Below are 13,821 nucleotides of genomic sequence, written 5' to 3'. Positions count from 1 at the left end.
AAACTAATCAAAATGTTATCGTAATCCAAATGGGTACAGAGTGGTTCCAATGTGCTTCTCAGACATAACGTGGCCAGCCTTTACTTTACTTCATGTGTTTATTTACCGGAGAGAACGCATTAAAGTCGATAGTGAAATGGCATTTTCGGACATTTTTATCTGAAACGGCCTCACAACTCATCAGATGGTCCCATAATGCCTTCAGGCTGCGGAACGCTGGAATCTCACTCACTGCAGCTGTGGCAGCAGAGGGCTAGTGGTCGTATCCTGCTGCTCATGCTGCCCAAGGGAGACTTTCTTACCTATAATGTTTTCATATTTTTTTGTGTGTTGATACTATTACTACTATAAAATACACAAAAATAGATTTTCTTTCAATTGTGTTGGCATCAATTGTTAGGTATGCCCATAATGATGACCACGGATATGCTCTAAAAGTGTGAAAAATAAATGTATTCGTTTTTTCATTTCACCAGTTCTTTAATGAACGCTCAATTCACAAGAAGTGAATCAATTGAAGATGTCATAAACATAAGCTAATTCCCATCTGTACGGTAGTAAAACCAGTAAGACGCCTGAGGGCGAGAAGCATCCGCCTCGTTGCACGCCTTGTTGCACGCATCCGCCTCGTTGGCGGCAGACTTCTGGCCTGGCGTTGGCGCTTTGGCATGGGGGGGGTCAGATCAACATGGAATGAATTCTGTACTGGCCATATGATATAATGAGCATGTATTGAGTGTACAGCGTTTGATGAGGTCAGATCAACATATGGAATGTCAGAACAGGTCAGCTCCATACAGTATATGGAGATCTAAGGGTTGGTAGCGGGGACATTCTCTTGACTGTACAGGGTTTGATGAGGGCCCAAGTAGGGCTGGGCCTTAATTTTTCGGGCCTGTGAGAACTCTAGTTTTCGCCGGATGCCGGGCGCGTCTGCACTAATAACTTTGAGGCAGGCCCGTCTAGAGTTTGAATGGACAGGTGGGCCTGTGAGAACTCTAGTTTTCACCGGATGCCGGGCGCGGCTGCACTAATAACTTGGAGGCAGGCCCGTCTAGAGTTTGAATGGACAGGTGGGCCTGTGAGAACTCTAGTTTTCGCCGGCTGCCAGGCGCGTCTGCACTAATAACTTTGGGGCATGCCCGTCTAGAGTGTTAAAATTTGAATGGACAGGTATAAGTCAAAAGGGAGACATTGAGACAGTAAATGCAACCGTTTGAACTGATAAGTCCCGGAAAAGACGTGGTGTGATTGGCCAGTAGTCACTTGAGTGGCAGCAACGCAGCGTGCCTTCCGCACTTCCGCTAAGGTTGGGTGAGGAGGATATACATAGTTATCCTTTTTTTTTTGTCAAGCAATGCATTTCCTTTCTGTTTTCTAAGCTTTGGGATTACTTGATTTTGAGAGAAAAGAGAAAGCAAAGATCTACAACTTTCCAAATTTGTGTGTGTGTGTGTGTGTGTGTGTGTGTGTGTGTGTGTGTGTGTGTGTGTGTGTGTGTGTGTGTGTGTGTGTGTGTGTGTGTGTGTGTGTGTGTGTGTGTGTGTGTGTGTGAGTGTGAGCGCGCGCGCATGCGCATAAAACATTTGGCGCTGATCCGTCCAGCGGTTTGCACTGACTGACTGACTGATCAATGACTCCTGCAAAAGGCACACTGTAAAAATAGTATAAAATGCATTTGGGAGTATTATGTTGGTGCTCTTTAAAATCTATACAGCTTTCTGCGTCATGCGCCGTCATTCCAAACTGATAAGCAATAATAAGAAAATAAATGGAATTGTCTGCACTATAGCAGGAAACACACTTCCTGTTGTTGTTGTCGATGATGCTGCTGTTGCACAGAATGGATGCCGTTCTGAATGCAACACAGTTTCAGCGCTCTATAGCAGGTGGCTTTTTTTTCTGTGCGTGCGTGCGTGCGTGCGTGCGTGCGTGCGTGCGTGCGTGCGTGCGTGCGTGCGTGCGTGCGTGCGTGCGCGCATTTGCTTATGCATATACTCAGTGTAAGTGATTGTGTGCCTGTGGCCTTGTAACATCTGCATGTGTGCATACAAAGGTTTGAGCGAGCGTTTGTGTGCGTGTGCCTGCGTGTGTGTGAGGCATTTGCAGATGCTCTTAAACCATTTTGAGCTGAGGACAATTCTACAAATGTCTTCTAAATCCTGACAGTTTTCTGAAATACCTACGTTTTATATCAGTGGTGCTCAATATTTCATGTCAAGGACCCCAAAAACTAAACTGTAATTGGCCACCGACCCCCATCCCTAAAATGTGTTGTTCCAGGGACCCCCCGGAAGCAAAGACTTGAGTTAAAAACGTTCGCTGTGAAAGAATGTGCGTGCGTGCATTTGCATATACTCAGTGTAAGTGATTGTGTGCCTGTGGCCTTGTAACATCTGCATGTGTGCATACAAAGGTTTGAGCGAGCGTTTGTGTGCCTGCGTGTGTGTGTGCCTGCGTGTGTGTGCCTGCGTGTGGGTGCATAGAAGCATAGTTTATTGGCAGTGGTTTGAAGTAACTAAGTAATTGTACTTATGTACACTTTTGAGGCATTTGTACGTTAATTGAGTATTTCCAATACCTACTTTTACTTCTACTCCGCTACATCTCAAATCCAAATATTGTACTCCACTACATTCACCACATTTATTTGAAAAGTGTAGTTACGTTGTATATTTTGATTATTATATATTGTTTAAATCATGCATTAACCACATATCAGCCATATATACATTTCATCCGTTTAAAAATAGCCGATCTACAAGCTCACAAGGTGGCGCATCGCGGCACATTGTGAGCTTGTAGATCTGCTATTTCCGAAAGATTTGTATACATTTGAAAACTTGAAAAGAGACATTCTGCACAATGAGTACTTTTACTTTTGGTACTTCCAAGTACATTCTGATAATAATAATAATATCTGGGACTTATATAGCGCTTTTCATGGTACTCAAAGACGCTTTTCATGTGTGGGGGCCGAGGGGGGAACATAAGACCATTGCAGTATTGATATACGTTTAACTTTAGTAAAACAATGGAGTACTTTTGTCCCACCACTGACCCGCAGCAACTGCTCTATATTCTCCGTGGTACTGCAGGCTGCCCTGGGCTGCAGGTCCAGTACTTTAGTCCCACCACTGACCCGCAGCATCTCCTCTGTATTCTCCGTGCTGCTGCAGGCTGCCCTGGGCTGCAGGTCCAGTACTTTTGTCCCACCACTGACCCGCAGCATCTCCTCTGTATTCTCCGTGCTGCTGCAGGCTGCCCTGGGCTGCAGGTCCAGTACTTTTGTCCCACCACTGACCCGCAGCATCTCCTCTATATTCTCCATGGTGCTGAAGGCTGCCCTGGGCTGCAGGTCCAGTACTTTTGTCCCACCACTGACCCGCAGCATCTCCTCTATATTCTCCGTGGTACTGCAGGCTGCCCTGGGCTGCAGGTCCAGTTCCTGGTCGACGAGTCGTTCCTGAGGCCCGGCGAGAAGCGCTGGTTCCTGCGCTACCTGGCCCTGCACACCATGCAGGTGGACGTGTGGGACAGCAGCTCCCTGCTCCTCATCGGCTCTACGGCCATCGAGCTCAAGGTACGACGAGTCCCCCCCCTCCCCCCATCCCGAGTATGGCACTTACTCTGCACCCACTTTAGTGTCGAACCGCCCCTGCTATAGGGCTTTAAGCAACTAGTCGACTAGTAAATCCACTCATCATCATCATTTTTTGACCGTGGTCGAGATAATGGATTTCACAATGCCACGCCAGACTTTCCAGTCCTTCATTGCCATCCCCAGTTCCGGCTTACTGATGCATGTGTCCCTAGCGATGACATCAGGGAACGACAGTTTTCTACCTCTGGTCTGCTTTGAGCTAGGACTCCACTAGTTGACCTTGTTGGTATAGGCCTACTAGTTGACTAGTTGATTTCTTTTTTAAATTAGGCAACTAGTCAATTAGTAAAAATCACTAGAAGTGAAAGCCCTAGCCTGCTATTACCGCTTTTAACGCCAGCCGTTAATTCATTAAACAATTTACAATTTAGGCATTTAGCAGACGCTCTTAAAGGACCACTTCGCCACTATTCAACCTAGTCTGTGTGTTTTTAATCATTAGCATATATGCTAAAATACGCCCGTTTATTATCATTGGTGTTCTGTAGCTCCGTGGGCGCACTTCCAAAGCTGTCCACCATGTACGTATTTGTCCAAAAATGACGTAGGTGGTGGACACTCGGTAGGCTTTCAGAAACTACAGGGACAATGGACAGGTAGGCTTGCCGTAGCTAGCCTAGCCGCGAAGGACACCCCTGTCTACACAACAACAAACGAAAACAACGAGTCAGTATGGCTGCTCCAGGGGATTTTTCCCTTACACATATTGGCAGAATCTGCGTTAGGGTCGTTATATGAACCAGAAATATACGGAGGAAGAAATGCAGTGACGGGGACAAGAGCAGCTGCTAGTTGCTGCATCTGGAGGTGTGGACTGTTGCCTGCTGGAGCGACCTAGCTAGTAGCTTTCCCTGGTCCAGTGCGTCGCACATGCAAACCTTTCTGCCCAGGAAAAGTTTTTTCTGCCCAGATAGTGTTTGTTGACTGTGTTACTGGGAACCTGCGTTCAGGATGCCTAAATAAACTGGAAGTTGCAACCGAAGCCTGATGGACGAAGAGGGACATTCAGATTGAAGTAAGTGTTCAATGTATTTACAGCTTATTTGTGTACGTGTGTGTCGCCACACCGTATTGTTTACATAAAGTGTCAGAGGCTAGGCACGGCTTCAGCCTACAACTTTTCGGTCCAAACATCTTCTATTCGTTCAACTATTCATTAATTCAATTCAAAACTGTATGGCATGCCATCTGAAGCAATGTTAGCCATGGGCTCGTATGTTTCAGGGCTAGCAATGTAAACATTCAAGTGTTATACCTGTGTCCATTAGGTCAGCCCAGATGGGTACAGAAGGCTGATGAAGCTGAAGATGTCTTTGATGGACTGATGGTGAGCCATACATACTCAACTCAAACTTTATACATAAAGCACATTACTGTATTTGCTGTATTTTGTTTGACCCCCTAGAAAACTAGATGACACGTCTCAAGGGCATATCATTTTCAATAAAGGTTCATATATTTATATATGCTTTTACAAAGACCAGTCAGTGGTCAACCAAAGTCCTGTAAAATGTAGTAAATATACTGTCATTTATACTATAGGCCTACTGTGTCTCACACAGACGGTTTCACACTGTAGTATTGAATTGTATCTGTAAATCACACTAGATGACAGTGAATTGACTTTTAACCTTTTGTAATATCTCAAAAGAAAAAAGAAGATCATTACTGCATCAAAAGTAATCAACAAACTATAAAACTGATGACAACATTGTACAAATTACACAAGCAAAGTGCCTTGCACTGAATAATAATAAAACTATTTGTATCGCACCTTTCATGACATGCAATGCAGCTCAAAGTGCTTTACAGAGCAATGGTGAAAAAAAATAAACGCAAGGCATAAAACATTGAAATGGCAGTAATGCAATAGTGAGGACATGAATAAATCTAAAAGCAAGAGTGTATAAGGTGGTCTTGAGCTGTGCTTTAAAATGTCTAGAGACTGCCTGTCAAAGGTACAGTGGGAGTTTGTTCCACGCCGTCGGCCCGTAGAAGCTGAAAACTGCTTCACTGTGTTTTTTTGTTGCCATTTGTTAGGCACATCGAGCAAGCCAGCTGTGAGGACCTGAGGGGGTGGTTTGGGACATATCTAGGCAGGCAGTCATGTAGGTCGGTAGGTCACAGATGCAGACCAATAATTGTAAAATCAATCCTAAAAACAACCGGAAGCCAATGCCGTGACACTCTTAGTTTTAGTTAAAACTCTGGCTGCCGCAAGTTGTAATCGGTCAGTTGTTTTCTTTGGCAGTCCAGAATAAAGTGCATTGCAGTAATCAAGCCCAGAAAAAACAACGGCGTGGATCAGTGTTTTTGCATCATCTAATGACTGACAGGCTCTGTTTCATACAATATTTCTAAAGGTGAAAAAGGCAATCTTGGTAACATGATTGTGTGAATTAAAATTCAATTCAGAATAATGACCCCCAAGTTCTTTACTGTACTGTTACTTTCTACAGTCAGGTTGCCAAGTCTGCTTATTATTATGATTGATATGTGATACTCAGTTGTAGCCTACCTACTCATTTGATCAGTAAAGAAACATACTGTACATAGCCTACACACTCAATCGTCCATTCCAGTAATCCTTGAGTGCTTTCACCATTACTGACTCTACGTCTCTCACCACAGCATGTGCGTCTGCTCCTGTCCTGTCTCGGCCAGAAGCAGCTCCAGTGACGTGTCATCATGCAGAAAGCCTGAAAAACCACCTGCCTCAGTGACCTCTGACTATAGAACATCTAGTTTGTTAGTTTCCAGTTCAACCATAGACCCCTGTTTTTATATATATCTGTAGATTTATGTAAATCAGTACTATTAAAAGATAGTTGATTTGATGGCAAGTTTGTTTTATTTTATCTCATGTAGGCGTATGGTATTTATACATTTTGACCAATTCCTAATACTCATTCACATCTGAATGCAAACAAGACCACAATGGAAATAAGTGAATAAGTGAATGTGTTTTATTGTACTGTAACATAAGGTTTAAAAAACAAGGCCACACAGGCAAAGTTTGTAAAGTATCAATATTGCTATATAGAAATACTCTGTTACAAGTAAAAGTCCAGAATTTAAAATGTACTTCAGTAAAAGCACGACAATATTGGTAAAGGCTTAAGAGTAGTACATTGATTTATCAATCCAGATTGTGTACAACAGCAACATACAAAGTAAATTGTATCTATATAATATACTGTATACTTCATGGGAGTTCCTTGAAAGCCACTTCTTCATCTCTTGAGTCGAAGACAGCCACCGAGACCTCAGCTCCTGCATCAAATAAAGTATTATGCAATTATGGGCCTATCTGACCAATCATGAGACAATATGGTAAACAATAAGGTTTGTAATTTTTGCAAAAATGTTGAAAAATAGCAAATGTATACAAGCTCGCAGCACGGCACCAAGTGACGCACTGAGCTTGTATATCTGCTATTTTTGAATAGCCAATGCTAATACAGATGCTTTCCCGGTTTTAAATGCTTTTATGTTTGGTTTGAAGCTTGATATGGAAAAATGTAGCTCTGGTCCATAGCCTTCTGCAGGGCTATGGACCAGAGGTAGGAAAAATGGTGGTGTTTATGTGGAGGGTGTTCCAGTTACAAACAGCAAAAAAGGTCTTTAGCTGTAAGCATCAGAGACACTCGGCATGTCAAATTCATTTATAGACATCACAACAACAACCACGTGTAACAACAACCATGTATTTTGAAAGGAAATGCATGTGGTCGTAGCTTTAGTTTATTACGACATACCTCTGTTCTGCTTCGATGATGATGATCCGCGTCAATTCTTCCATTAGATTGCGGTCGAACTGGAAGATATCTGCGGTGGTGAAATGTTCACTGCACACCCAAAGTGGTCCGAGTACAGTACAGAGTAAAGCTGGATGATTGCATCTGTATTTTCGTCATAACGAGTTCTAAAAACAAAGCCAGCCAGTGGCTTCTCGAGTCCGACGCACGTTCGAACTCACTACTATTACCGCTACTTACTTACTACCAGAGACTAGGCTACTAACTACTATACCACCACTACTGCTGTTACTATTACTACCGCTAAATATTAGCTATTATTACTTCTATCGCTTGCAACTCCAAACAACAACAACACGAGAAACTTTCAGCTTCCTGGGTGCCTGGGGCTGCCTGTCTGTCTGTCGCGCAATGCACTGTGGGTAATGTAGGAAATGAGCGCACCGTTCCTCGGCTCGTTACATGAGCCGTTGTCAGCCACTATATCGCCAAATGAAAATATTTATATTTCTTTCATGAACGCATATCATACTAAAGCATGACAAATGCCATGTTATAGTGGCGAACTGATCCTTTAATCCAGAGCGGTAATACATCATATTCATAAAAAATAATCATGATGAATCATACAATAACCTAACAGTGGAATATCTATTTAATGAAACTATGCGTATATACCGTACCGTACCGGCCTGCAGCATTTTTCCGCGCAACCCTTGGTTTGAAGGCCCCAAAAACCGTAAACCGTATGTCACTTACGGTACGGTGTGTGTGTTGTGTCAGACCAGATGTCCTTGTATCGCTCGGAGACCACAAAGGCTTACCACGGCCATTACAACGTCGGCTATGGGCCGTCGGATAAACCTGGTTTTTCACCAGAAATGCCAACTGGGTATGTAATGTACGCAGCATTACGACTCAATCTATCATAACTACTAACACCATTTGGGGTATAGATCTACACCAATGGCGGGTACTCAGACTATTTTAAATGACGTAGATCTATACAGTACGTCACAATCGGGGAATGTGTTATTTTATCCCATTTAGACCTGAGGCCGATTTTTTTTTTAAATGCTTCTAAATCCTAAAGGTTTTCCGAAAAACCTATGTTTCTATTGTATGTCAGTGGTGCTCAACCTTGTTCATGTCAAGGACCCCCAGAATTATCTGTATTTGGCCGCGGACCCCCATCTGAAAATATGTTGTTCCACGGACCTCCCCCAGAAGCAAAAATAATATTATATTCAAAGATTTGCACCACATTTTCATGATTTTTCAAAAATAGCAGATCTACAAGCTCATATGAGCTTTAGATCTGCTATTTTTCAACAGCTAAAGTATAACATAATGCTTAAAACACCAAAAGGGGATACTGTCCTGAATGGGTTATGCACAAAGTGGCACATTGCACCTACTGTATAATGACATGCCCAAAATGGGGATGCCAAGTTGAAAATGATAGATATTATACCTGTGTTTCCTCAAAACCAAATATGAATATTATTTTACTGACATATCTACTGTTTTTGAGTGGTGCAAACCACTCCAATAACCAGCTTTTGAGTGGTGCAAACCACTCCAATAACCAGCTTTGTCTGTATCTATGTGTCTATGTGTCTATGTATGTGTGTACCTGTACGTGGAGCCCAAAAGAATGAGCATGGTTACTATGGTCACTGACATTACGTCAGACCACAGCTGATCAGGCTATATAAGACCTTGCACAACTCAGTTCACACGGGTGTGATTTTTGATATAACCTGCAATGGAACTGAAACTAGGAGCAGCTGGTGAAACCAAACCATAAATTACTCCACAAATTAATTCCACTTCCATCTTTCTCTGCAGTTCTTTCTTTCAGCCTTTTTTTCAACGTGCCTGAAAAAAAACAAAAAAACAAAACAAAAAAAAACAGGCTAAGCTCAGAAGCATGTCCAAATATTTGGCACACGGATAACAGATCTTTTTAATTATTCCTCGCAATGAATTCATTTGTTTTCTCGCGGTCTATTGATGTCGCTTGGCTTCGAGGAACTAAGTGGGGGGAGTGCTTTGAAAACGCAGCACCCCACCTCCCCATCCCCTGGCGGAGAGCTATAATGCCCACATGGCTCCGAGTAATTGAAATGAATTCTCCTCAGCATTCCACTCAGTACGTCGTCTCAGTACATTCCACTCAGTACGTCGTCAGTACATTCCACTCAGTACGTCGTCAGCTGTTATGCTTTATAGGAAAGTATATGCAAATGCCGGTGGTGTGTCTTTCGTTCAAAGAAAATGGCGTGAGTATAAAACGAGGAGACGGCCTGCTGCACGTTTGGATTTTAACCCATTTTGAGCGGGAACCCCTTTTGGTGTTTTCAGTATAGAGGGTATGCGCGTGACGGTGACATCATCATCAAACCAGGAAGTTATGCAGGAACGCCTACTGAGTGGCAAAAAACTACTTTCTGGCCTTGACAGCCCATACATCCACACAGAAAAGTCATATCTGATTGCATTAAACAACATTAAACGATGTTAAACTCACTTTGCCTGTTGCTTTGCCACTCGATTTGCCACTCGATGTGCCATTCACTTTAAGCATGCGCATACTCTCTATAATGTTTTAGCTATTGAAAAATAGCAGATCTACAAGCTCATAGCGCGCCACCGAGTGGCGCACTACGAGCTTGTAGATCTGCTATTTTTTTAAAGTCGTGAAAATGTGGTGAAAATCTTTGAATATATATTTCAAAGCGAACATTTTTAACTAAAATATTTGCTTCTGGGGGGGGGGTCCCTGCCTGGAACACCATATTTTGAGATGGGGGGTCTGTGGCCCAATAGAGATAATTCTGGGGGTCCTTGACATGAAAAAGGTTGAGCACAACTGACATAGAAACATGGGTTTTTCAGAAAACTATTAGGATTTAGAAGCCTTTTTTTTCAGTCCAAAATGGGTTAAACATGAAACAGCCGAGCCGCCGCGGGCCATTCCTCAGAGCGCGTGCCTTCGCTTCCCGAAAAAACAACACACAGCTGCCTTTTTGTTGCGGGATGTTTTTTCATGTTGGACCCCTGACCAACGATTAAGAGTTCTCCTCGGTTTTGTTTATTTTATCCTATTAAATAAACAAGCTGCAGATTAACCCATTTTGACCTGAGATCAGATTCTAAAAATGTCTTCTACTGAAAAAGCTATGTTTCTATGTCAGTCGTTCTTCGATTTAAAAAAAATAGCAGACCTACAAGCTATGAGCTTGTAGATCTGCTATTTTTCAATAGCTAAAGCATAACATAATGCTAACACCAAAAGGGGTTCCCGCCCAAAATGGGTTAAAGGCTTGTTTCAAGCGTTCCTCAAGCTCGACACAATTTCCTATTCATTGAAGTTAAAATGTCTCTCTTCTTGCCAGTTGTGCAAGATGTGGCGTTGGGTTTTTTTCCCCCGTCTGACGCAGCTGTTCTTTGCTTTATCTTTACGCCTCAGAACTGTCTTCTGTTCATTTTGCACCGGGTTTAATCCACTGAGACCTGAGGAGCAGATTCTACAAAAATGTCTTCTTAAATCCTGACAGGTTTCTGAAAAACAGTTTTCTATATCGGTGGCCTTTTTCATGTCAAGTAGCCCCAAATATGATCTGTATTTGGCCGTCGGACCCTCACCTGAAAATATGTTGTTCCAGGGACCCTCCCCCCCAGAAGCAAAGATCTGAGTTAAAAACGTTCACTGTGAAAGAATATTAGTTTAGCGTCGCATGTTCACAATTTTTCAAAAATAGCAGATCTACAAGCTTGTAGCGCATTACCGAATGCAGCGCTACAAGCTTGTAGATCTGCTATTTTTCAACGGCTAAGGTTTCTAATAACGGTGGTTAAAAGCTATAAGGGAGACACAGATGCGTCCTCGGGTCTAAACGGCTTAACCCATTTTGACCTGAGATCAGATTCTAAAAATGTCTTCTACATCCTGACAGTTTTCTGAAAAAGCTATGTTTCTATGTCAGTCGTTAGATCTGCTATTTTTCAATAGCTAAAGCATAACATAATGCTAACACCAAAAGGGGTTCCCGCCAAAAATGGGTTAATCTGATTCCAACTCCCCCCCCCCTCACGCTGAAAACATCCTCAGTGGTGATTTAACTCTGGCGTGTACATAATGGGCCGTTTCTCTTACTCTCCCATGTTCACCATGTTAAATCTACACTGAGGATTTTCCGGTGCACCGAGCGCTCATTTCTTGTTCCCCCTTTCTCTCCCCTTCTGTTTGTCTGCTTGACTGCTCGTTAGAGTTCCACTTATTGTCTCGGTGTTTTGTGTGTGTGTGTGTGTGCGCGCGTGCACGTGTGTGTGCGCGTGTGTATCTAGTTCAGTGTTATTGGGGGGGGGGTTGTGTCGGGTGAGGCCTTGCGTGCTTTGAGATACACACATTTTTAACATGAGTGTTGCACTGAATCATAACACATTGTCCTTGTCCAATGTTTAAATAAGTCTGTTCTTTATATCATCCACTGTATCTGCATTGTGTGCTCAGTGTCCAACATTTCACACTATTATCACTATTCCAATATTCTTCACCGCTTTTCAGCAGTAATTCTAGATCTACAGTACCAGCTCACAACATGGCGTGTTAATTGTGAGCTTGACGGATGAAGGTCTAACGAACCGAAATGTCCAACTATTAAAGAGCAACAAGTTTCTGACAGTATGCGGTAGTGTACTTATTTTACTCCAGTGCATTTATTTGAAAACTTTAGTTACTATAGTTATTTTGATAATCGTTACAAAACATACATTAAACACTCTCAGCTCTATACATTTCGGCCCTTTGAAAATTGCAGCTCTACAAGCTCACAATGCGTCGCGTTGCGATGCATTGTGAGCTTGTAGAGCTGCTATTTAGAAAACTTGAAATGGCACATTCTGCATAGTGAGCAGTGAGTACTTTCTCCTTTTGGGACTTTAATTACATTTTGACGCCAATACTTTCACTCAAGTACATTTGGAATTCACGTATACTTTAGCTTGTACTGGAGTGTTTCTGTGTTGCAGCATTATTACTTTTTGAGTGTTGAAGCCACTCCAAGGAACAGCAATGTCCATCCCTGTGTCCCTATGTATGTTTAGGGTACCAACAGGGGGCGCTGTTGCACCACTCACTTCAGGTCTGATTTTACTTAAGACAAAACAATTGAACACTGGACTGGGCCGCAGTCGAGCGGTCCAGTCACCTAGCCTGACGATGTGTTCGAGTCCCGATCTCGACGACCTTTGGTGTGTGTGTGTGTGTGTGTGTGTGTGTGTGTGTGTGTGTGTGTGTGTGTGTGTGTGTGTGTGTGTGTGTGTGTGTGTGTGTGTGTGTGTGTGTGTGTGTGTGTGTGTGTGTGTGTGTGTGTGTGTGTGTGTGTGTGTGTGTGTCATCTCTCTCCCCCTTTCCTGTTGTAATACTGTACAAATCTATCAATAAAGGCAAACAAAGCCAAAAACATATCATAAAAAAAACAACAACAATGTAATACTTTTCCCCCACCACTGTCCACCACAGCACATGCTGCGTCAGGGCCGCGAGGCCGTGCAAGCCCTGCACGAGGTGGAGGTACTGACCACCGACTACGTGGGCGAGGAGGACACCCCGACGATGAGGTCCCCCCTCAACGTGCACACCCTTGTCCGGGGCCGGCTGCACGTGCGCACGGGCAACGTCGGTAAGTAAGCCTCGCCGAGCCACGAGGCCCATGTACGGCCAGGAGCCTATCTCCTGTTTCTGTTAGTGTAGCTCCTGTTTCTGTTAGCCTATCTCCTGCAGTTTCTGTTAGCGTATCTCCTGTTTCTGTTAGCGTATCTCCTGTTTCTGTTAGCCTATCTCCTGTTTCTGTTAGCGTATCTCCTGTTTCTGTTAGCGTACAGTATCTCCTGTTTCTGTTAGCGTATCTCCTGTTTATGTTAGCGTACAGTATCTCCTGTTTCTGTTAGCGTATCTCCTGTTTATGTTAGCGTATCTCCTGTTTCTGTTAGCCTATCTCCTGTTTCTGTTAGCGTATCTCTTGTTTCTGTTAGCGTATCTCCTGTTTCTGTTAGCGTATCTCCTGTTTCTGTTAGCGTATCTCCTGTTTCTGTTAGCGTACAGTATCTCCTGTTTCTGTTAGTGTATCTCCTGTTTCTGTTAGCGTATCTCCTGTTTCTGTTAGCGTATCTCCTGTTTCTGTTAGCGTATCTCCTGTTTCTGTTAGCGTACAGTATCTCCTGTTTCTGTTAGCGTATCTCCTGTTTCTGTTAGCGTATCTCCTGTTTCTGTTAGCGTACAGTATCTCCTGTTTCTGTTAGCGTATCTCCTGTTTCTGTTAGCGTGAGGCAGCTTGATGTACAAGCACACCTCCACATGCTAGTATGTCGCAGGGACCTCACCCCCAATCC

The 13,821-nt window shown here is 43.3% G+C and overlaps 1 protein-coding gene and 1 long non-coding RNA gene across 2 annotated transcripts in view; both read left to right on the top strand.

Moving 5' to 3' along the window:
• nphp4 (nephronophthisis 4) overlaps positions 1-13,821 on the top strand; it is a 425,525-nt gene that overhangs the window by 339,817 nt on the left and 71,887 nt on the right. Inside the window, exons 16-17 of the mRNA XM_079525926.1 lie at positions 3,423-3,583; positions 12,953-13,112. Coding sequence (XP_079382052.1) covers positions 3,423-3,583; positions 12,953-13,112 — 321 coding nt within the window. The remainder of the gene's footprint in view (positions 1-3,422; positions 3,584-12,952; positions 13,113-13,821) is intronic.
• LOC306940840 lies at positions 4,254-6,435 on the top strand. The gene is made up of 3 exons (XR_013792058.1): positions 4,254-4,679; positions 4,933-4,991; positions 6,296-6,435. It is a non-coding gene; the product is annotated as an uncharacterized lncRNA (long non-coding RNA).

The sequence above is a fragment of the Electrona antarctica genome (genome assembly GCF_951216825.1).
Source record: "Electrona antarctica genome assembly, chromosome: 2".
NCBI lineage: Eukaryota > Metazoa > Chordata > Actinopteri > Myctophiformes > Myctophidae > Electrona > Electrona antarctica.
The sequence above is the reverse complement of the archived record's forward strand: the minus strand, read 5'-3'. Positions and strand labels throughout refer to the sequence as shown.